Source organism: Epinephelus lanceolatus, chromosome 16 (assembly GCF_041903045.1).
Source record: "Epinephelus lanceolatus isolate andai-2023 chromosome 16, ASM4190304v1, whole genome shotgun sequence".
NCBI classification, from domain to species: Eukaryota; Metazoa; Chordata; class Actinopteri; order Perciformes; family Serranidae; genus Epinephelus; species Epinephelus lanceolatus.
In genome coordinates this window covers 28,282,564-28,307,702 of record NC_135749.1, presented here as the reverse complement: position 1 = coordinate 28,307,702, position 25,139 = coordinate 28,282,564, and the positions used below count along the sequence as shown (strand labels likewise).

The 25,139-nt window shown below is 39.9% G+C and overlaps 2 protein-coding genes across 3 annotated transcripts; one reads left to right on the top strand and one right to left on the bottom strand.

Annotated features, from left to right (window-relative positions):
- The first annotated feature begins 364 nt into the window (after nucleotides 1-364).
- On the top strand, nucleotides 365-4,407 carry olah (oleoyl-ACP hydrolase). Its single transcript, XM_033637684.2, has 6 exons — nucleotides 365-762; nucleotides 958-1,096; nucleotides 1,220-1,319; nucleotides 1,703-1,872; nucleotides 1,980-2,062; nucleotides 3,254-4,407. Exons 1-6 carry the CDS (start codon nucleotides 633-635, stop codon nucleotides 3,394-3,396), a joined length of 765 nt encoding a protein of 254 aa, XP_033493575.1. The 5' UTR covers nucleotides 365-632; the 3' UTR covers nucleotides 3,397-4,407.
- LOC117263940 (sodium/hydrogen exchanger 3-like) lies at nucleotides 4,219-25,023 on the bottom strand. Of its 2 annotated transcripts, none has more exons than XM_033637682.2 (16): nucleotides 24,497-25,023; nucleotides 11,503-11,805; nucleotides 10,572-10,732; nucleotides 9,776-9,854; nucleotides 9,433-9,610; nucleotides 9,125-9,345; nucleotides 8,824-9,026; nucleotides 8,597-8,686; nucleotides 8,439-8,509; nucleotides 8,229-8,358; nucleotides 7,963-8,108; nucleotides 7,434-7,557; nucleotides 6,777-6,950; nucleotides 6,388-6,442; nucleotides 6,190-6,276; nucleotides 4,219-5,261 (listed from the first exon to the last, which is right to left on the bottom strand). In XM_033637682.2, exons 1-16 carry the CDS (start codon nucleotides 24,864-24,866, stop codon nucleotides 4,960-4,962), a joined length of 2,694 nt encoding a protein of 897 aa, XP_033493573.1. In that variant the 5' UTR covers nucleotides 24,867-25,023; the 3' UTR covers nucleotides 4,219-4,959. The 2 variants fall into 2 exon arrangements, with proteins under 2 accessions (XP_033493573.1, XP_033493574.1); XM_033637683.2 differs by lacking the exon at nucleotides 24,497-25,023 and adding an exon at nucleotides 13,861-14,421.
- Between the last annotated feature and the right edge of the window lie 116 nt (nucleotides 25,024-25,139).

Genomic DNA, 25,139 nt, shown 5'->3' with positions numbered 1-25,139 from the left:
ATGCAGGACTCTTCCTTGAAATGATAATAATAACCTGCATTTTCAAAGATGTACATCTGACAGGCAAGATTGTGGAACTTCCGGTTTTACCCTGTCAAAATGTTTCTAGCTTGACGAAGCTGTTTCTCCCACCTCCTCCTCCACCGAGGGAAATCCGTCAGGAAATACCAACTGTAGAAAACAACGTCACTTCCGAGAAACTTTTGCTCTCAAATATTACGTCATGTTTTGAAACGCACGTATTTAAGGTAGTGTAGGCGTATAGGTTTCGATCTTGTCCTCCTCATCCAAACTTTTTTTTTTTTTTTTTTTAAATTACAAAATATAATTTGACCCAATAATGACATGGTGTAAACCTACTGACAACTCGTCTGGACATACACACTCCATACTGTAGATGTCTCCAGAATCCATACATCCATAGCTCCATACAGAAACCATAGAAGAAAACAACCAGGAAATGTTGCACTACAACATGAGGAATGACTGTACTCCTGAGAGAAGCTGATGGAGCAGCCAGCAACAAACAGGTGTGACTTGACATGTTTACAGTCATTCTCAAATGCTTGAATCACCTTTGCTCCCCGCAGATGTGAACCAGTCTTGGATCTTAGCTCTTGTGTTGAGTTGAAATGGAAAAGGTGATCAACTGTTTCAAGAGGAGCCCAGAGGCTGTGGCCAGGCTGATATGCTTCCCCTGGGCAGGTGGAGGCTCCATACACTATGCACGCTGGGGAAACGTCCTCAACAGCTCCATAGAAGGTAACATGCTGCACTTTGCACTGTTAATCTATACTGTATACTATATTGATAATGTAATCCTTCATTTAAAGCTGAAAAATGAACTATGGGAATTTGAATTTGAAGAATTATGTCTGTAAAAACAAAGTCTTGACATGTTACAGTATGATTATATTCTTACTTGAAACATTTTAACACCTTTTCTGTCACTTTCAGTGTTTGCTGTCAAACTTCCAGGCAGAGAGAGTCGAGCCAAAGAGCCCTTCTTTGAGAACATGCAGCAGATAGTGGATGAGGTTATCGGTGTGCTGTTACCACTGCTGAAAGAGAAGCCGTTCGCTCTGTTTGGCCACAGGTTTGATAACAATAAGGGCTTCATAAGTAACATCTTATCAGTCAGCCCCGCCTTGCCTTTTTTATTCCACCACTCCACTACTTCTTTTCTATTAACGTTTGCACTGTTCTGATCTGTTTTTAGTTTTGGTGCCTTCACCAGTTTCGCTGTGGCAGATGCCCTGAAGAGACTTCACAACCTTGAACCAATTCACATCTTCCTGTCTGGTGCCTCTGCCCCTTTTGTAAGTTTATTTATTACATTTAACTGTTCTCGGCCAGGATTATCCACACAGTTATCAACCAGTGTCAGTATATTTATCTAAGGAGGCTTTGAGTCTCTGCAAGCTCTGTTGATTAAATGGATTTAATGTGAAAGCTTGTAGATAAGTTTGAAATCGCAGGCCCCTGAATTGAATCAAATCAAAATCATATCATGGCAGACTTTGTGATGTCAGTAAATATCGTATCGTTGTCTGAAGAATCTTTGTAATATCATATGATGATGAAATTCTTACCTGATAAAGGTCTACAGACCAAAACATCTGGACAAAGTAGCTACTGAACACTTACAGTTTAGACTTGGTGTTGATCATATACCATTCATATGCTGTCTTATGTCTTTTAGTCTGAGACACGCATCAAAGCCCCAAAGAGAAGCGAGTTATCTGATGACGATTTTCTCAAGTGGATGATTTCGATTGGAGGAACTCCTCCTGAGCTGCTGGCGAACCCTGAGGTCCTGAAGCTCTTCCTTCCTGCCCTGAAGGCCGACCTACACGTTGTGGAGAACTACAAGTGCGTCTGACGACTTTGTTACCGAACTGAATCTGTATTTATCCTTTAATTTTAAATCATTTGTGATTCAGTATGAATGTTTGTAGTGACTGCTGACTTTGCTGCAGGTGCGACAAGCCAGACAAGCCGTTCCTCTCCTGCCCAGTCACGTGTTTCGATGGAAAGGATGACATTCCTCATGATTTACAAGGTCAGTCCTCTCATGTCCTGCACTTACACTCTACCCTGTTATAGACAGGGATCATGTAGCCTTCTGGATGGTAAAATTAATAACTAAATAATTTACAATAAAAACATCACCATTAAAAATAGCAAAAGTGCAGACAAGAGATGCAAAGATAAAAAGATTATTAAAAATAATTTTAAATTAAGTTTACAAATATGGTAACAGTCATTACAGGGTGGAGTAGGCAGTGTAAAAAAGGAATGTTTCTAGCTTTGACTTAAAAGTGATCAGAGTCGGGGCTTGTCTAACATCATCTGGGAGGTTATTCCAGGCTTGTGCTGCATGATAACAAAACGCTGTTTCACCATGTTTTGTTCTGACTCTTGGGACAGTCCGTAGGCCGGCCCCAGATGTCCTCAGGGTCCTAGAAGTTGTATGTCACTAGCATGTCAGAAATATATTTGGGTGCTGAGCCACAGAGTGATTTATACACAAGCAGCAAGATTTTGAATTCAGGTCGTCAGTGTAAGGATTTTAGAGGTGGAGTAAGGAGGTCATATTTCCTAGTTTTTGTCAGGAGCCTAGCAGCAGCATTCTGAATAAGCATAACACCTTCTCATGGCAACCACACTCCCTGAAGGTAGGGTCCCCCTAGCAGGACACCGCAGGACGCCATGCCACATCTCAATAACCGTTCAGGAATGCCTTGAGGAACGCGAGAAAGAGCTCAAGGTGTCGACTTGGCCCGAGCATCCATGGGACGTGCCGATACCCTAGAGGTCCTGTGTCCATGCCTCGCCAGGTCATAGCCAAATCCGATACATGGTAGGGCCTCCTTGGACCTCAGGGTGTGTCCTGCGGTGTCTGGCACCAGGGCATTGGCGGCAGATCCTTTGAGTCCTGTGGGTTGTGAGGTGGGGAACCAGCACATCCCGTGGATGCTTGATCAGATTGGGACCTGGGAAATTTGGAGGCCAGGTTGACTCCTTTAACGCTCACGGTCAAGTTCCTCAACTCATTCCTGAGCAGTTTTTGCAGTTGGGCATGACACATTGTCCCGCTGAGGGGCCACTGCCATCGGGAAGAGTTGTTGTCATGGGGGATGTACTTGTTTTGTAACAGTGTTTGGGGGGGTGCATGTCAAGTTTAATGACTCAGTGTGAGTTGTCTCTATGTTCATATGTAATTAAGTATATTCATGTATTTTATCAACAGCTTGGAAAAGCATCACATCGGGAGATTTCACCATCAGAATGCTCAATGGATCTCACTTTTACCTGAAGGATTCTGAAAATGAAAAGATTATATTAGACTACATCACGAAGCAGGTGGAAACAGCAGAAATGGACTATTTATAGTGAAATCAGTGAATATTGTTTCATATGACTTAAATGCTTTTTTTTTTTTTACTAATTCATTGTGTTGGAAATTAATTCTGGATACATCTCAGAAATGTGACATTGTGTTTCATTGTCGATCTATCAGTGCACCCAATTATTTTTTATTATCTATTAATCTGATGGTTATTTTTAATCAATTAAAATGTTAGTTTACAAACAGAAAATAGTCATAACAGTGAAAAATGACTGAATTGCTAAAGAGGACATTTTTTTATTTTATTTAAAATTTAAATTTTTTAAATTACTTACTACTTTAAGCGCTGGGTATATTACACATTAATTAACAATTTATTATTATAATTAATCAATTGCCAGATTTAGCCAAAAGGCTCATTTACATCTGCAGTAATAATATATAATAATATAAAAAAGTGAGAAGCAGCCCATATGTTTTTTCTCAATAAATTATTAAATTTTATTTTTAATTATAATTATTTTTCATTAAACTGATGGTTATGTTTAATTATTTAATATGTTAGTTTAGTTTTAGTATAGTTAGTTTTGTAAAACTTATTTAATGACCTTACTTTAATGTGTTAAGTGAACCACCCATTAACAATTATTTATATTACTATACTTACTATAATTTAATTAATAAAATGTGCCAGATTTAGCTAAAAGGCAAATTTGTATCTCCAGTATTTATAATAATCTAAAAACAAGAGAATCAGTTATCAAAATCAACGATCAATCAGTTATCAAAGTACCTGAGGATTGATATTCTTGCAATCTGAGTGACTAATCATTTCACTTAATACACAGTGTAACTGACTACCATAATAAGTTTTTCATCATTGTTTTTTATTTCTAAATCCATATTTTAAATTCATACATTTCAAACCAGGTCAGTCAAAGTGTTTTTTGTTGGAGGAACATAAAATATATTTAACTGTTTGTGCACAGATTTGAGAAGGTGGGAATGTCCACACAGACTTCATTTATCAATAAATATAACACGTCTTTATCATACATCTGACATTTCACAATGGTCACATCCTTCATGTTCAATATTCAGCCTCAAGTCCTGTTGTGACACAAGCGAGAAAACACAACACAATGTTATATTCAGATTACAGAGGTGGAATTATTCTCATATCACTCTAATTAAATTATTGTCTTTATAAACAACACAATTCATAAATATCAGCATTCTTAAAAGGTTTCTTCATCACATTCAGGGATAAGATACTCCACAGGGACTGACAGGCATCTGGTTAACGATGAACCAGTAGAGAAAATATTCAACTGGTGAACGACTGCCACTGTGCGCACAGGATCTGTTGCTTTACGTGTAGCTTCCCTTTGCTCTGTGAAGGGTGACGTTAGAGAAACAAGAAGCTGAAGAGCACAAAGGTTGTGGGACTGTGAATGTTTTGTCTAGAGACTCAAGAGTGAGATTAAGCAGTGGAAAAGAAAACACTCCCTAGTCAATATTTTGAGAGTTGACGGTGCAAAGTCTGAGGTTAAGTTCTGTGTCTTCGGCAGCAGGTTGAGGGGAGTTGGTGGAGGGATGGGATGTTGCTACATGAGGCTATCATCTCTGTGAGAGGGAGGTGGAGGTGGTGGTGGTGGAGGCAGCTGCTGGTTGTCCCCCTGCAGTGTGGCAGGAGTGTCGGCCTGTGCGAAGGAGTCGGTGGAGCGAGTGCTGATGCGAAGAGGAGCCAGGCGGCTCAGGTTGCTGGGCGTCCATGGCAGCCTCACCTGGGCCCGCTGCGAAGGAGCCACTGTGCTGCTGTCGAGCTCTGCCTCTGCCAGCCACGGGGGAATCTGCATCGGTGACATGGGGTCCAGCTCCGGCATGAAGGCTGGATTCTCTATTCCAGCTGGATGAAAGAAACAAACTGAATTAGTGATTTGAGTGTTAAAGACACTGGTGGAAAGTACTCTATAGATGCTAAGATTACTGTAGATTTAAATGGAGTCTGGTGGGTTTGGCTATAATGATTCAACACAGATCTGACTTTTTATCAGACAGGTCTACCTCTGATACACTTATAAAAACAATCTGAGCCTGTCAGTGGCAAAACAAACACTTTTAGTGGATGCACAACATGCCCCAAATGATTGCAGCCTGTTTCGTGGCTTAATACTGGACCTATTTCAGCAATTATTGTTCCCAATAGTCACTCAGTCACAAAAACATGGGTAAATAGGGTCCAGGTTGAAAAATACCAAACTATCCTTTTAAACAGAATAACTACAAAAAAATTATCATGTACTCAGGACTAACCAAATATAAGTCTTTTGTTAAAACCTTACTATTTAAAACAGTTTTACATTAACAGTCTGAGGCACAGATAAGAATCGCAACTGGGCGAGCACGTGTGGTTGAACTCTGATCAATGGTGTTCAAACGTATGCGCTTACCAAGGCGCGCTCCTTGTGTGCCGAAGTGTTTTACATAATAAATAAAAATGCATGTTTGCATGCAACTGGATACCTTGGATTACACTGCACAAGTTTTGTGAGTTTGTAAACTGAACTAAATTTTTTGGATTCTTCGTTCACTGGAAGGAAGTGAGAAAAACTGTTTTCTTCACGAGGTTTTCATCATAATGGAGTGAGTTACTGATATACAAATGACTATTTTGTGGGTGAAGTACAATGTATTTCTTTTAAGTAGGCGTTTGAATGAAGGACTTTACTCGCAACGTATTTTCAGAATGTTCTATTGGTACTTTTACTGGAGTAAAGAATCTGAGTACTTCTTTCGGCACAAAAAAGTTGGACAAAACAGTGGATTTATTTTACCTCCTGCTCTGTAGGTGACCCTCATGGGGAACGAACTGCCTGACGCCTCATAGCCCGAGGCGGTGTCTCCCTCTGAGAACTCAAAATCTAGGGAAAAAAAAAAAAAAAAAAAGCAGTTTTTCAGAAAGAGGTTTTCATTAAGCACTTGGACAATTTAAGATCATGTATAGGGTTTAAAATTCAAACACAGATACAAACCTTCATCACCAGAATAGTAGCTTTTACTTTTGTCTGTTGATTTTCCATTTGGCATCTGCAGGTGGTAGAATACTCGGTTTATTAGTATATGACATCTTAAACAAAGTTACACAATGTGAAAAGCAAATACAGATGTTTTAACTGGTAGGGCTAGGTATTGTTGACAATTATTTAAACACAATCAGATGCACAAGAACTGTCTTAATTATATGATATAGAGTCTGCAAAAAGATGATTTCAATCAAGCACTATCTGATCAAAAAATAAGTTTACGAGAGGTTATATAATTAGTGTTATGAACACATTTTGGTTGATTTGGATCAATACCCAATTCAATTTTATATAATCCTATGTATATTATACTGCAGATTGTCAATTAAAAATGAAACCTTTTGCTGCTGGTCTTTCTTTGAGTGCTTGGTTATCGTCTTTGGTGGAGCAACGCCCATCTTTGTAGACTTAAAAGACTCCAAACGACTCCTCATGGTCCTCTGGAAGATCTCCTGCACCTCATTTTCATCCTTGTTGACATCAAAATGGCTCCGGCTGTATCTGTGTCGGTGCTGCACGCCAGAAAATGCAACAAAAATTAAAACTGTGTATGAACATTTGAGAGCAGATTTTTGGAAGGACAAAGAGGACAAGAAGACAGTCTGTAACTCGTATTCATCCAGAAAGTTCATCTTTGGCTTTAGACATTGTTTTTAAAGGGATATTCCACCAATTTTACATATGACCTTCAGTTTAGATGTGTTAAAACAGTTGTATAATGTTTTCTGTAGCTTTTAAAGTTTGAAAAAATAACACTGATTATAGGTGAACTGAACACTGAGGGTGTGATGTTTGAAATGAATGTTGCATTCTGGGAAATGTAGAATACAGCACTAAGGCATAGTGGGGACTAGAAATCTAGATATTTTGGCTTTGCTGCATCAAATTTGACCATTCATTTTTGTTTTAAATCTCTCTCTTATAATTAATTTAACTACATGAAAATATAATGTTACGAATGTAGTGTCGGCAGTGATGTGACTGAAGATGCTCACCTGTTTCCTGCCCTTGTACAGATGCTGCTGCAGCAGGTGATGAGTGTTAACGTCCTCTGTTTCCCTCAAACCATTCATGTTCTGCTCGTGCAGTTCCAGGCTCACTGATGGCACAGGGTCTCTTCTACAGCACGAAAAAAAAAATCACATCAGTAACTTTATGTCTTTATCACACTCAAGAGTACAGTTCTCATTTAGGCTTCTCATAAAAAAATATGGTAGAGATTTGGAGATATATTTAAAGATTATATCCACTAATTTGGTTTGTCTGTGGAAAATAAATGCGTGTGGTCACCAGAGGGCAGTGTCTGAGCAGGTATAACGTGAGCAGACGTTCAATCAAAATAGTAGAGCAACCTTAATTTTGAACTTTAGATGGCAGCTTGAATTAAATATGTCTATCTGTATATTCACAACTGAAACCGAAATAATGAAAGGAAGTTCTTTATTGAACAATTGTTGAAGAGTTTGTCTTGTATTGACAGACTTCCCTGTCCCGTGATTGTGGTGTAAATCAGCATTTGCTCACCTCATAGGGGTCATTCCACCGTGATCCTCTGACGTGTCTGCTGTGATGTCAGGCATAACTTCTGAGAATTCGTCACCAAACTTCTTCTTGAAGTCCACAAATGCAGTTTCATTGCGGACGAACTCCAGAGAGCCTCTGCGTTCACCCTGCAACATCAGACCAGAGGACTTCCTTTACCAACCGAATCTTGTGTCTATTTCTTTAATGTCCACTTCAACAAAATACACTTGAATGTACTTGAAATGCATGAAGCATACAAGCCTCACCTCTGCCACATAGCTCATAGCATCCTTGAGGTTCAGCTTATGGAAGACGTTGAAGACGTAGTCGCGGTTCTTCCTCGCCGATGGCTTCATCAAAACCCTCGACATCCAGTTCTCCTCAAAGTGATTCCACCTTCACAGCAAGAGAGATTATTGTAGCTTCATTTAAACAGAAATTTCACAGTAAATAATTGTAAAGATGTCTTTATGTACTTGTCCCTCATGTAGTTATGTCCAATTTGTCCCGATATATCTTCTATGGCAACAAGCATGTGATCAAACACCTAAACAACAAGAACAGAGATTCTATCAGAGGTGGACTGCAGCTCAGTAGTTTGTGGTTCTTGCTGTAAGCTAATTTCAAGCTTTACCTTGTTCTGCACTTTTTCTATGAGTGTGAGCTCCGACACTGCAGCTCTCTTTACTTTGAGCCAGGTGACCAGAGGTTTCATTGTTATTCCCTGCGAGGCATGGGAGAAACACAAAGTTATTTTTGTTCTGTAATATTAATTGTCTGTTAATGCGTCAAAGACACTAAAGTTAAAAAAACAAAAGCAAATGTACCAATACATTCCATTCAAGACAGAAAAGTGGTTACCTGAAGAATGACAGTGAAGTACACCACAATGAGAGTTGTGCAGACCATCAGATTCTTCTCCTTTATCTTGCTCCCATCCAGCATCGCAGCTAGGCCGTATGCGACTGCCCCTCGCAAGCCACCGTAGCTCATAATCACCTGATCTATGAACTCTATGGGGACCAGCCTGAACTTGTTCAGGATCCAGGTGAGGAAAAACACACCTGCAGTACACGTGCACACAAACACAGTCTTGTTTTGTGACCTCTGACACCAGATAGTGTTTGTACTAAAAACTGACAGCAGGAGACAAAAATCTCACCGATGAATCTGTACACAAAGATGAAGAGGAGTGTGAGGAGAATGAAGCCCGTGTTCCACACCCAGATTGTCTTATCGATGGCCGAGATGCCGAGGAACACAAAGATGATGGTTTCTGATCCGTTGGCTAAAACTTTCATGACATATCTGACTGTGGTGACGGACCTCTCGTCCATGTTTGAATTGATGTACTTCTGGCAGCACATACCACAGAAAACAATGCTATATAACAAAAACACAGAAATAAAAAATGAATATGTGACCTCTATGTACAGAAATAATACAATGTGTTTTTCATGATGTACTCACGAAAGGATGGCAGACAGGGAGAGCATCTCAGCAGTCAGGTAGGCAAGGTACCCCAAGACGAAGACAAAGCCTGGCTCAATGATCTGGATGTTTTTAGTGCATCTGGTCACAAGAGAAATCAGCAGGCCAAATACAAAGCCCACGAGGGATCCACCAAACGCCACCACAAAGAAGGAAACTGCAAAGAGAAAGAGAGGAAGGCACATGTTTAACAGTTTATTTTAAAGTTATTTGGCATAATTTGCATTATTTACTGTTTATCACACTTTTATCCAAAGCTGTTACACTACATGCACATGTTTCATTGTTCCATACTAATGTGTAAATAAATATCACTCCTTACTTATTCCTTTAATGATCTCCACAGCATTAATTTTGGGTCCTCCCAGTGACACAAATGCATCAAATACATTGAAGAGCACCTAAGAGAAGAAGAAGAAGAAAATTAATTTTCCATCTTTTGGGGGTAGAAAAAACTATAATAAATACTGGGCTTCTCTACAGCTATTGAAGCTGCAGTTGGTAACTTTTATAAAAAATAACTTTTTGTTATATTTGCTAGTACATGAGACAGATGATCTGTGGAATAAAATCATGTTTCTAGTTCTTCAAATGGCATTTGCTAGAATCCACCGCAGCTGAAGGAAAACAACCAATCAGAGCCGAGGAGTCTCTAACACAGCTGTAGATCACTGCTCATGAACTGTAGTCAAACTGTCAAACTAGGCAGTGCTGATCAAATATGAATCAAGATTCTGTTACTGCACTGCCCACTTCTTACCTCAGATAAACATATTTTAGACACACACACCTTTATATTCCCTTTCACTCTTCACTGTAGTTTCAGAAATGATGATGAATAGAGTGGAATTTAATGATTCATAATACATAGCAATTCTTATTCATCAGATCAGCCTCTTCAAAGAGCCCTTTTTGATTGACCGGCCAGGGAGAAAGTTCAGGCAAGGTGACAAGAACTCAATCGGGGTGAAGGTCCTCACTTTGAAGAGCACAATGTTTGCATTCTTTGCACTTCATGTGTTGGAGGTGTGCCTTCCTGTGATGGATGTCTTGGCAAAGGCACAAACTGTTCTGCTTCTCAGGAGGTAACATAATAAAGAACAATGTAGCATACGAACCACCGTCACTCCATCGTTAAGCAGCGACTCTCCAAACACCATGATAAACAGGACCTCGTTGACGTGGACTTGCTCAAACACGGCGATGACGGCTACAGGGTCCACAGCAGCAATCAGACTGCCGAACAGAAGATACTGCAGCAGACCGATGTCCAGGTCACCTACAGCACACAAGGCAGGAAATACACTAAATTTGGCTTTTATTTAATATACGGCGGAGAAGGACGTTGAAAGAATCTGTAAGAGATAAGGCCCTTAACCACTCTACAATCCACTAGCTGCATTAAGATCCAGCGACAGGCCTTTATGAATCAATCATGGCACTGTGAGGGACCAAGTAGAGTTTGCAACATACCCATGGATGGACGGACAACTTTAACTGGATTACTTTGATAATGAAGAAAACTTAAAAATATGACGATTCTTAGACAAGTTCTAGAGTACAAGGGAATGTCTTTTTTGTGATTTCTAAGCTGATTAATGGACATTTGTTTGAGATGGACACCGGAGATAATAATATCCCCTTAAAGTGTAAGTCACAGTGAATCTAAAAAATATGTGTATCTGTCTGTATATGTCTGTTTGTTTAGATTTGACACTGAAAAGAACTGTGATTTTTGACAAAAAATTGCAGGCCAAATGTAAAGCCAAACTAGAACTAGACCTAGAGCTAGAACACCAGGGTGCACCTGAACCTTTCACCTCACACAGTTCAAACTGTAGGCACTGCTGACATTTTGTTCCTATTCAGTTTATATTGTCAATCTGACTAACTTCTCCTATCTTACACCCCTTATAAAAATAAACTACAGAAAAACATGTCATGCAGCGGGACTTGAATCTCTTGAGGTCCCTTAATCTGAACATCCCAGAATGATCTTGACCCCTTTTGCTTCAAGTAGCAGACAGCCTGCTGGAGTGAAAGTCTTACCCATGGCTCCTCCCATGTGACAACCCCACAGCGACAGCCCCAAGCTGGCAGCGTTCCAGCAAGTCCCGATGACAGCGTAGATCAGGATGCCCCCCATGTTGCTGAAGAAGAGCTTGTTTGGCATAGAGTAGCCCGCGTCCAGGATGATTTGAGGCAACAGGTAAAAGAAGAACACTGTTGGGGTCAGTGTGAAGGTCTGTACCTTGTCCGCACCCCAAATCATCCCACCCAGGATGAAGCCAAAGCAGATGAGCAGGGCGCTCTCTGGGATGATGCTGGTCACATGATGGTTGGCCTCGATGACTGAGAAGAGAAATCTGTCATGTGGGGTACCTCACAACAACTAACAATACTAGGGGTGAATTTTCTTAAGATATGACTGACAAAGTTTCAAAGGCATTGCATCATAACAAAACATAAACTACAGCTCTTTGAGAGGTTGCAAAATTCACAAATGATCAACTGTGGCACTCGACTGAGAAAGTGACACTTTATGTTCTGGGCATATGATTAACCAGCATGGTGGCACATATTAAGGTTCATAAATCTCTCTGCTTAACTAAAGATATACTTCTGGTAAAGGTTATTTGATCTAATGACCTGACAAAGTGTCCCTAAAGCTTATTTAATAATCAAACCTACTGAACCATTAGAATAAATCCATTCCTGTTTTCAGCCCCCGCCCCCGGGGCTTTAAACTTTTGCTAAGCTGATATGTTCCATTCCAAACTAGTTGAAGATTAAGTTAAGAAAACTTTGGGTAAAGGTCTGTTATATTTCAATGCTGTGTTTACATTTGTGCATAAGAGTGGAACCCAAAGCAGCAACAAGTAGAAGATCAGTAACCGTAAAGATGCTGCAGCTTTTTTCACTTCTTTCAGCACACAAGGTTTTTGGTATTCTGCCTGAGATGTCTTTGGAAAACAGTACAATTTCAACATTGTTTAAGACAGAAGTCTGATATGGATTATTTTGTACTGAAGCTGCCGATTGACAACAATGTTCAATATCTTTTAAAATCAATCAATCATCACAATCATTGTTTTTTTCAGAGAACAATGTTCTGGTCAGGGGGTGAAAAGCCTCTGAAGCAGCATTTTACATGAACCTCACTGTTTAACTTGCTCCTGAAACCTTTCACCCCTAAGCCTTCATAAGAGCATCAGTATTAGAAGTGCAAACTCATCCAGTGGGCCAGATTGGACCCTTTGGCGGGCCATTTCTGGCTGTATGTTTAGCACCCCTGTTAAACTCTTGACTTGAGTCTGTGGAATTTCTAAAAACAGAAGAAACTCATCTGTTCTCTGGAACAGCATGCTGTGTTGATGACAAAGACTTGTGTTCACTGCTGCTGGAAGTGACACTATTTGTTACAGTATTAGAGACATATTCTGGTGCAATCTGACAAGTTTTTCCCTTCTAGGAAAAGGGTTTTAGGGTTTCTAGGGTTCTAGATGAACATAAGATAAAGCCAGAGTTAGAGCAGTTTTGATTATTTCACATCACACATTTCTTGTGAATCAAAAGCTGACAACAGTTACATTACTTACATTGCCAGCACTGTCAGTGAAATCTGCCATACAAACCTAAACTTCATTTTGACTTTGTACCATTTATGGAACAATAAAGACCTCAATCATGCTCTATCATGTGGACAAATTTCGTTGAAAATAGTGGGTTGTGTGTGCCCTAAAAAGTTATGGAGAAACCAAGGTGAAATATCTTAACTTAACTTAAGGTTATCTGGCTTTTTTGTCGCTTTTATGGGGCTTTCACAACACTGCACAGTAACTCGCCGCCTCCAATCAGCTCAGTGAAGGTAAGGTGGCAGAGGGGAAACAGTTTCGAACACAGTGGAAGGGGTATGAAGCAGTTCCTGCCCACATACATGTGAACAAATTTTCACCATGTTGAACCTCTGGCAATTGCCGCCTGAATGAATACCCCGAGTTACAGCGCTAGCAAATTAGTAGTGTTCACAGAAGCACCTGCCAGTCATCACAGCTGTGGACCACAGTGGGTACAGCCACTTTTAAAAACGCTTTGTTTTAGGAGGGAACACTTGCAGGTGGACGGTGTTCAGGGCAGCGTGAAACCAGCTTTAATGTCTTTTGCATTGGCATGACCTCTTACTATTTTGCAGACAAAGCTTAGGCAGAGTACGTTAACTTCCAAATAATGGTTGATGGTGAAGTTTGAGCTCAAGATTGTTATGCCTACACTTCAGTTAGGTGGACACCAGAACACACAAACACACACACACACACACACACACCTCATAAGATTAATAGTCATAAAAATCATTTAAAAAAAACACCTTTCTGGCACATTCTATCTCCAAAAATGTTTTTGACATACCCAATTTACCACAACCAGCCACCAATATCCATAACACAATGAGATAAGGAGTTTCCACATGGTGCCACTTAAAGGTCACGACGGGTATTCCTGTGATGACGCTGGAGCCATGGCCATGTTCGGTCTGATTTAAGTTCGATTTGGACTCAGATGGTGGCTTCAGATGGAACTCTTGATGCGCCACGTCCCGGTTCCCCCTCTCATCCCCTGAGACAAGGCAGATTAGCAACACTGACCCCAACAGCCAGAGGTGTACATATCCGCAGCGTTGCATTTGAGTAAGTAAATTTAAAAAATATGATGAAAAGAGAGCCAAAAAAGTCCTTTATCTCAGATGTCAAGGTGGTGAACTGTTTGTACTGTTTCCAGCCTGAACAATGTGTCACACTGCTTATCCTCCTTTTAATGGGTGGATTTGTGCTTCCTCTGTCTTACTCACTCTTGTTTACTATCACTATCTTCTCACTGCTCTTTTCTCCTAGTGTTCCATCTTTTCTCCTAGTCTGAAACTTTGTGTGCTCCCACAGCCTGTGGTTGGCAGTGAATTCAGACATGTGTAGAACCCTGGACTCAGCCTTTTATATCTACAGTATCTCCTCTATGACCAAGGTTTTGTGTGAGTGTGGCATGTGTGTGTGTGTGTGTGTGTGTGTGTGTGTGTGTGTGTGTGTGTTCAGGTTGGCGGATTACATGAGGGGGAGTAACGGATGTCCAAGAAAGGTCTTCAGTTATTCAGTTACGTTTGAAACATTCACTAATCATTGCTTTGTTTGCGCTTTCTGGTCTCTTGATGCATCAATTCTAGTTTGTCATGACACATTTTCTGAGTGTATGTGTGTGTGTGTGTGTGTGTGTGTTAGGGAGGGTCGGAGTAAGTGATGGCGCAGAGGTCATTTGATGTTGAACGAATACCTGTGCGAGTTTAGGAACATTTCCACTGGCTTCATCCCACAGCTTTGTGCTTACTAATGATTGACGCTGACGTTGCTCAATCCTGGTTAAAGACTCCCTGTCCCTTGACGTGAGAGAGATGAGAAAGCTGTCCTCACGCAAGCCCGAAAATACCTCCACTGATACAATGGAGTTATAATTATTGATTGTCCTGACATTTTAGATAGTATTAGTGTGACTACATTTCAGACCTCTCTCCAGTCCCTCTCATCAGATAAAAGTATTTCACAGTTTTTCAGTCCAAAAGCTTCATTGTGCTTCATAAATATTTCTTTTCATTGTAATGCAGATAAGCACTGTAGTGCAGTGTAACACTGAATCTTCATCCTAATGCAGTAAAAATTTACTAATGCACCAAATGTGTGTTAATCCGCAGCTGAAAATAGTTCCCCCCAAAATGCACTATTCACTCATGTTTGATTAACGTTTCCTGAAAACTACAGTGCCCCAGTGTTTAAGGAAATCACTGAGCCTTTCTAAAAAATTAAAGTGTATATTAAACATTTATGTCTTCAGTAAGAACCACTGGATTTGGGGACAGACTAAAACATTTCTCTTCTAATGAGATTTGTTGACTTTTTTACGGTTATCCTTTAAATGACTATTACACTAACATCTCTCCAAAGCAAATGTAGATTAGTCTGCTTACAGTATTCACAAGCACATACTGTATTTTTTCCCATAAGTGCTGATTCACTCAACTTGTTGCTTTGTGACTGGATGTTTTTTTAGGCCAGGTGTCCCATCCTGTTTGAGCAGGACAAGGGACAATAGCCTCATTGGTAAGATGGACTGGTTTGATGATTTGATACGTACTGTAAGCTCTCACACAGGCAAAGCTATGAACCTGTATGTCTTTACTAAGAGCTTTAGAGAAGTCACTAAAATATCTGAAGTTGCTCATATGGAAATACATTGTAATGTTTGAGTTGATATAATTTAGCATGATTTCTAATGTTGATCCTGTTTGACAGCTGTTACATTGGTCTATTGAATAATTAAAGCAGCTGTATCTGTGATAGACGTCCTCTTGGTTTTTGACAGTTGTAGAATAAGTATTCAGATCATTTACTTACATAAAAGTATTGATACAACACTGCAAAAACTCTCTACTACCAGTCAAAGTCATGCATTCAAAACCATACTTAAGTAAAAGTATGCTAAGTATTATCAGTAAAATGTACTTAAAGTATCAAATTAAAAGTACTCAATGTGCAGTTCCCTGTCTGTGTTTTACTGTAATATCTGATGTTTTTGGATTAATATTGTTGCTGCATTAATGTGTATGTTGCATTTTAGTGACGCAGATGTTTAATTTTGCTCTAACTTTAACCCCTTTATTTTGGAAGAGATTGAAATATAACTTGACCATAGAAAAGACAATGTCTGAAAATAACAATCAAACAAAGGTTCGACCCAGGGTCGGGGGTTCGAACCCAGGGTGGGGAAGATCTTCTGTGCGGAGTTTGCATGTTCTCCCCGTGTCAGTATGAGTTTTCTCCAGGTACTCCCGCTTCCTCCCACAGTCCAAAGACATGCAGGTTAGGTTTATCGGTGACTCTAAATTGCCTGTAGGTGCGAATCTGAGTGTGAATGATTGTCTGTGTCCTGTGATAGTCTGGCGACCTGTCCAAGGTGTACCCTGACTCTCGCCTAATGTCAATTGAGACAGGCTTCGCCCATGGCTACAGGCAACGACAACACAACCAGTGGACGAGGAGTACTTTTGTCTGGCGATGAAACAACTGCACTCCTCCAGATATGGAAAGAGGAAAACATCAAAGAAGGAGAACTGAGTCCTCTCTCAAACGAACTGACAATATGAACACAAAAAGAACTGAGTCCCATTTCTGTCAGTGTACATTTTGGTCCACTTAAAGAAGACTGAGTTTGGTTCACTTAAAAAGGACCAAGTGTAAAAACACCCATATTCTATAAGATCATCATATGTTTGTAGTGTCACTGTCCTGTGAGAACCCTGTATCTCTAAAAAATTGTCATGGCGTCAGAAAAACAGCCCTGTCTTAGCTTTGTGACGATGCATTTTGCAGCTGATCCAAGAGGGTTTTTAAAGCTTAAAAAGGAGGAGAATTTTCTCAACACAAAAAGAAACATTATTCAATTTATCCAAAATAGTCAAAATGAACTCTGGAATGGACGCTGGAAGTTTTCACTGGACAGGAAAGGTATAAAAATCTGTAATCTTAAAAGTGAGTAAAGCTGTCAAAATGTAGTGGAGCAAAAAGTACAATGAGTAAGATGAAGTGAAGCAGAAGTATAAAGTTGAATTAATGGAAATACTTTTTTAATTTTTACTTATGTACAGTACTGGAGTAAATGTTACATTCTGGATGTGCTCTCGATGCTGTAAATCATCTTTATAAGAACATTTAGCTGCACAGTCGAGCATGAACTCCCTCGTTCAGCCTTATTAACTAAAGACCTAATAAGTCTTGCTGAACAGTGGCTGGACTTTAACTTGAACCTTTCAATCATATTAAGAGGCCACAGCTCTGTGCACACTTTAGCAGCTGCAACAAAGAGAGGTCAACTTCATGGTGACAAAGAGAGGTCACATAGAGGTCATTTTGTAGACTGGGAGGCACTGTAGCTACAGTTGAGGATAGTTGTGTTATTGTTTGTCAGGCTGCTGTGAAAAATACTGTTCTCCTCAATGAAATGTGACTTTTGTGACGTCAGTCAGCAAACGCATCAGTGTGACAAATAAAATTCCATTTTGGACCTGATGATATTTAGCCTTACTATGCATTATTTTTTTGCCTTTTTTTTACTGTTTACAATCATCACTCAGATGCAATATTAGTATATACTAAGTTTAGTATAAGCTTAGTATAGCTTAGGAAAATCTGTACTTCCTACGTGTAATCATTATCTTATTATACTGCTCTGTTTTTTAATGATGCTCCCTTAAATTACAACATCACCAACCTTATAGGGGAGGTGACCTGTTGGGAGTGGAAAAAGTCAGAGATGACACTGACAGTGACTTCAGTAAATGTGAAAATGTCCCTGACCTTTTAAAGGAAAACATTAACCTATACTTCTTAAAAGTGGACTAACTCCATTTTGATGATACAAAATGTCTCCAAATGAGGTGAGACCAGAGAAGTTATGGTCCTGCACAGACTGGCAAGTGACAAAGAAGCTTTCCAGCTCATGTCTGATACAAAAACCTGCATTTATTGTCCATTGTGTCTCCATTAGCCCAGAGAAGAGGGGCTTGACGGCACTGAGGAGGATGAAAGAAAGCAAGCATTGTAAATCTGTGAAGAGGAAATAAAATCTGAAGAAAATTGGTGCCATTGCCTGCACTTCAGCTTAAAGTCAACATTTAAACTGTGCACGTTTGACATTATGTAAGAATGCTTTATGAAACCGATTTGTTTCAGTTTCTAGGAAGACAAGTTTGTCAAACCAATGTTTATTTAGTTTTGTGCTTTTCATTAGTTTTTATATTTATTTTGTTTATAATTTCTGTAGTTCAGTTTAGGTTCAGTTAGTTTCCAGAGTGGGTTCAGTTGAGTTATTATTATTTAAAAATGTTAAGTTTTATTAGTGTTAGTTTTAGTTTTGTCTTATTATAATATGATAGTATTAGTCACGGACAAGATTTAAGTAGTTTGGGGCGTCGGTGGCTTAGTGGTAGAGCAGGCGCCCCATATACAAGGCTGTTGCCGCAGCGGCCCAGGTTCGAATCCAGCCTGTGGCCCTTTGCTGCATGTCATCCCCCCTCTCTCCCCCTTTCACACTTAGCTGTCCTGTCCATTAAAGGCAAAATAGCCAAAAAATATCTTTAAAAAAATAAAGATTTAAGCAGTTTAGAATAGTTTAACACTATGTGAAGGTAGCTGACACGGGCCTGATTCCACCTTAACCCTATCACTTAGCCCTTACTCCTTCATTTTGCGTGTTCACGTCAAGGGGTAGGGTGTCCCAAATGTTGATGGGATAAAGAGATAGGGTGATGTGTTAGGGCTCATTTATGCTCAACATAAGATACAAGATACAACCGTAGGAGCTGGCAACAATATTTTTAAAAAAAGGCGGAACGGAGAGAATTGGTAATTGGTAACTCTGTTGTTTTAAACTCTTGACTCTACCCTCTAGTGCCATCTATTGGCTGCAGCTATTCAATTCAATTCAATTCAATTCAATTTTATTTATAAAGCCCAATATCACAAATCACAATTTGCCTCACAGGGCTTTACAGCATACGACATCCCTCTGTCCTTAAGACCCTCACAGCGGATAAGGAAAAACTCCCCAAAAAAAACCCCTTTAACGGGGAAAAAAAAAACGGTAGAAACCTCAGGAAGAGCAACTGAGGAGGGATCCCTCTTCCAGGACGGACAGACGTGCAATAGATGTCGTACAGAACAGATCAGCATAATAAATTAACAGTAATCCATATGACACAATGAGACAGAGAGAGAGAGAGAGAGAGAGAGAGAGAGAGAGAGATGCAGGTAATGACAGTAGCTTACAACAACATTAATGAAAGTAATAATATTATAGTTATAGTTCTGGCTACTGTGGTACAATATGTTGAAAGTATGTATTAGTATCAGACAGTATACTTGTGTGACAATAGTCATATGTGTATAATAACAGTAGAAGTATGACTAATGACTAATGATGGCAGCAGCAGCAGGAGGCATCTGGCAGGACCACGGCAGCAGCACAACCACACACGTCACACTGTCCAGGCACCGCTGCGGTATGAGTTATTCTGAGAGACAGTGGAGCACAAAGGCTCCGGAGAAGAAGCCGAGTTAGTGACATCCAGAATGGCCGAGTTAGCAAGATGCAGTAATAGGATGAGAGTGAGAGAGAGAGAGAGAGAGAGAGAGAGAGAGAGGGAGAGAGAGGGAGCCCGGTGTATTATAGGGGGTCCTCCGGCAGACTAGGCCTAAGTCAGCCTAACTAGGGGCTGGTACAGGGCAAGCCTGAGCCAGCCCTAACTATAAGCTTTATCAAAGAGGAAAGTCTTAAGTCTAGTCTTAAATGTGGAGACGGTGTCTGCCTCCCGGACCGTAACAGGAAGATGATTCCACAGGAGAGGAGCCTGATAGCTGAAGGCTCTGGCTCCTGATCTGCTTTTGGAGACTTTAGGGACCACGAGTAACCCTGCGTTCTCAGAGCGCAGTGTTCTGGTGGGATAATATGGCACTATGAGCTCTCTAAGATATGACGGAGCTTGACCATTTAGAGCTTTATAAGTTAACAGTAGGATTTTAAATTCAATTCTGGATTTTACAGGGAGCCAGTGCAGAGAAGCTAAAACAGGAGAAATATGATCTCGTTTCTTAGTTCCTGTTAGTGCACGTGCTGCTGCATTCTGAATTAGCTGGAGAGTTTTTAAGGACTTACTAGAGCTACCTGATAATAGAGAGTTACAGTAATCCAGCCTTGAGGTAACAAAAGCGTGGACCAATTTTTCTGCATCTTTTCGGGTCAGGATAGGCCTAATTTTCGCAATATTACGCAGATGAAAAAATGCAGTCCGTGAGGTTTGCTTTAAATGAGAATTAAAAGACAAATCTTGATCAAATATTACTCCGAGGTTTCTATGCAAACAGAAAGGAAGCATGGACGTATGAGGGCATTGACATTTACAAAGTTTGAAACTGGCATATCCACATATATTCATACATAAAGGGAATATAAATGAGCCATTTGTGCTACATTGTCCATTGTCTCAAACGGTTTTTCAGAGGCGCACTCCAAAACCGTGTTATGTAATTTATCAGCAAGATGGCTGCACAAGCAACAAGAGAAACCTACAAAGAATTTTCTTTGTGAATAAAGACGTAAAAGTTACAATAACCTTCGTATTATCTTGGTTTAATGTTGTGCAATGTGTTATGGCCCTTTTCTTTAAAACAAGCGTAACAAGAGAAATTGCAAATATGCCAATGTCCAAATAGTTAAATAGCTAACATCATTGTTATGCTGATTTGTGCATGTCAGTCCAGCATATTGAAATATTTCCATGTTTTCTTTGACGATTTGTTTGATGGCTTGAAAGCTGTGAGCAAATTGCAAGCATACCGACAACTAAAAAAGGATGCCTATAGCCCACACAAAAGAGATCACCACAGCAGGAGATGGCATTGCATGTGTTTACGTAAACCCCGCATACCGATGACGTATCAGGGTCTTGAAGGGTCGTCCCATTTCATAAGGGAAGTTTTCAACCATTACCTTTTCTAATTCTGTTCCAAGGGGCAACATGGCACTCGAAAACAAGTGGTAGGTGTAAACATACGAAATGGGGTTGGGCCTCAGAGTCATTTAGACATCTCAGTCTCAATGAGCATACGCATCAATACCTCCTCATGCATGTTTATTTATTTTTTTAAGATTATTTTTTGACTTTTTGCCTTTATTAGATAGGAAAGTCTAAGCATGAAAGGGGGAGAGAGAGGGGATGACATGCAGCAAAGGACCACAAACTGGAATTGATCCAGTGGCCACTGTGGCAAGGACGCTGCCTTTTGTATGTGGGCTGCCTGCTCTACCTACTGAGCCACTAGGCACCCTGTGTTGACAAATTTGACCAAACTAAAGTGTAAGACTTAAGACATTTCCTGTATATTTTCAATTTATTTTACTTAGCTTTGTAACCACAAAATATAGTTTCAGTTTTTTCTAAAGTCCAGTTTTAATTTTTATTTTAGTTAACTAAAATGTTTTTTCACACCTAGTTTTAGTGAACTATAATGACCTTGGTGTCAATCAGTTCTTCAAATTCACAGCGCTCTTAGCAACAGGTGTGTATGTCAAGTTTCTCAGTGTGGTTAAGTACATTCTCATGGTTTCCTCCTGCAAAACAATCAAACATTTATGAGACCTATTATTTGTGTATCCATAAACGTTTAATCCCTTTATAAAAATTGCAGATAAAGTGGTAACATATTAGAGATGTCCTCTAATCCCTGTGTAAATGTTTGACTTCTACAAAGCCTTTGCTCTTTCTAATGTTTTTCTTTAAACAATTTCAAGTGTGAACTCAAAATCTCCTCCTCCAGCTGTGGGGAAATGCTGTATTACATAATCTTTCTATTTGAAAAGTGTTTATAAAAAAACCATACATGCAAATCAGTTTTAAGATTTAAATCGTTTTGAACTATGTTGAGTTAAATTTTAAGTATTAAATCTCTGTAACCTGCAAAATTTGGAAGCAAAAGACAAATGTCAGTAGCTTCAGAAACATGTGCTAAAGCCACACGTAACATATTTCTTTGTTATCACTAATAATCTCTTGTGCAAGTTACTGTCAGTACAAACACGGCTGTAACATTTTCAGTTAAAGGCCGCACAGATTAACACTGAAACTGCCAAACCTGACATGTCTATTGTAACTACTGACAGACTCACAAAAAGAACTGTTAGTTGTGTCTGATTTCATTGTTTGGTTATCAACATCAGTCACTTCCTGCATCATATACAGGCAACCATAGTCCCATATTTATGCCAGTGGAGGTGTACACAAACACACACACACACAAACACACACATGCATGCTCATTCATTTACATTGTCCACAGTGCTGGAATCCATTTGCGTCTGTTGTGTATACATGACATGTTAATGACCATGTTCTAGGACAAGACAAGTACGTCTACTCCATCTGGTGAGATTTTTAACAGAGGTCAAACTCTCTTTAAGCCCCCCATTTATGTTCAATTCATAATTTCGAAGTGGATTTTCTCCAAGTCCAACACAGGCATTTTAATTTGAAACATCTAAAAAACATGTAACGTGATTATCGGGTGACAGTTTTTAATCAATACTGTCTGGCAGTACCATTATTTGATACATAATTTAGACCCTAAACCTTGGCCTGAGGTTGGGCGATGTGAAGATATACACAATTAAACTATAGAGGTATTTCTACCAATACAGGCTGAAGCAGCTACCCCTTAAAGGAAAACTTCACCCCCCAAATGACCATTTGTTTATTAATTTCTCTGCTAGTTTACCACTGCTTTGGGCCAACTAATAGCAGCGGTGTGAGACACATCACAAAACTAGGGTGACAGACGCTCGCGACGGCCCAACATTGATTGATGGCCGATTATCTGCTTGGTGTGACAGGGCCCTTAGACTGTATTAGTTTTACACATTGTAAAGGTGCCTAATAAACTGCTGAGTGTATGATCAGCTTTCATAATATGATGCATTTTAGAGATGAAATTATAGCTGTTAAAATTAGTTATACCTAGGGCAGGCCAATATACCAGTATTATATCGTGATGTGAGACTAGGTATCACCTTAGATTTTGTGTTTTTTCCTGGTTTTAAAGGTCTAGTGTGTAGTGTTTAGAAGGATGTATTGCCAGAAATGGTATATAATAGGTATGTTTTCTTTAGTTAATAATCACCTGAAAATAAGAATTGTTGTGTTTGCGTTACCTTAGAATGAGAAGTTTATATCTAATCTATCTATCTAATGGAGATTGCCATTTTGTACTGCTATGTTTCTACAGCAGCCCAGAATGGATGGACCAAACACTGGTGCCAGATATGGCAACAAGTTTTTACGTTTTTGCAATGGCCATTGTAGCAAGCAGCCCCTCCGCAACCAACAGTGTCAGAAAAACACTGATATTCTAATGTTCCATTGCTTTATTCAGTGTTTTTACCCATTTAAATCACCTGGTCTGTTTGTTTACGAGAGGAGGAGACCTCTGCGGATAATTCAGGCTCCCGGTAAAAAACCTCCAAACATCTGGATGTTAAGTTATCAGAGAGAAAGGTGAGCAAAAATTAGCAGGTGCTGGGCTACCGGTCTGTCTGCAATGAGTCAAACAGCATCAGAGAAACACTGATTTGTAATATGAAACTGCTTTATTCTGTGTTTTTACCGGTTTAAATCACATAGTCCGTTTTTTTTGGAGAGGAAGAGACCTCTGCAGATAATTTGGCTCCCAGTAAAAACATCCTGAACATTAAAGAGTAAAGGATTCCTGACCGGGAGCTCATACTTGGCTCATGGGAGAGGTTTTAGCAGGTAGCAATCTGCAATCCTCACCACTAGATGGCACTGAATCCGGCACACTGTACCTTTAAAGTCCACAAAACAGTGAAGTGGTAAAGTTTTCTAAACTAACCAGACATTTCTAGATTTTCTTTTGTCTTTACCCAATTAGTCCTCAAATCCACATTACTGTTGATTATTTAACAAAAATCTTATTGTGTAAGTACTTTGTGAAAGCACCAATAGTCAACCCTACAATATAGTCGCAATATTGATATTCATGTATTTGATAAAAACGATTGTGATATCTGATTTTCTCCATATTGCCCAGCCGTAACTCTACCTCATCTTGCTAAAACATTAAATAAATCAGTAGTGATAAAAAGCTCGAAAAGGAGTTTTACTTTTGATACTTAAGCAGATTTTGCTGATAATTATTTTGTACCTTTGCTTAAGAGAAGCTACAAATGCAGGAATTTTACATGTAATGGAATACACTTTGAATTTTACACTCTTCTCACTGACGAAACACCCTGATCACAATCTAACGTTACCTTTAATTAAGCCACCAGGGCAAGCTGATCAAGAAGATGCTATGATAAAATCATAGTTACTATTCAAATGACTGTTTCAGGTGTACTTCAGATTAGGCCTCTATGGAGGAGACTTGGTAGGACTCACTGATTTTGCAGACCCAGGAGACAAGGATCCACAGGGCCACCAGGTATGGGGTGGTGACGTGGTGCCACTTCCAGCTCACAATGGGTAGAGTGGTGATGGGTGCTCCACTGTGACCATGGTCGCCACTTCCAGAATCATAGCCTGAGTCTGTCTCACCGGTGTCAGAGCTGTTCCCATGGTCGCTGCCTGTGTCTGTAGTGCCAGTCTCTGTGTCGTGTCCTGTGTCTGTAGTGCCTGTCTCTGTGCCATGTCCTGAGTCTGTAGTGCCTGTCTCTGTGCCATGTCCTGTGTCATCACTGGCCAGGCTCGGGCTTCTTGACACAGTCACCAATATGCAGAGAAAAAGTGCAAATCGCCATGTAACTGCCATGTTGGGGAAAACTGCTCCACAAACTCTTACCGCAAAAGTTATTAAGACTGTTGACTCAAGTGCTCAAAGTCTTTCATTCCTCTCCCGTGTCTCCTCCTTCCCTCTCAGGTCACTTTGTTCTTACTTATGTCCATATCTTTATGTGGCCTGAGCATTGTGGCCCCTCTGTGCTCTCCTCTCTGCTGAGGATACAGGTTTTTACAGCAGGTGAAGCTCAGCCCATGCTGATGCTCGTTTGTCTCCTCCCACTCTGTACCCAGACCAGCTAGTTTG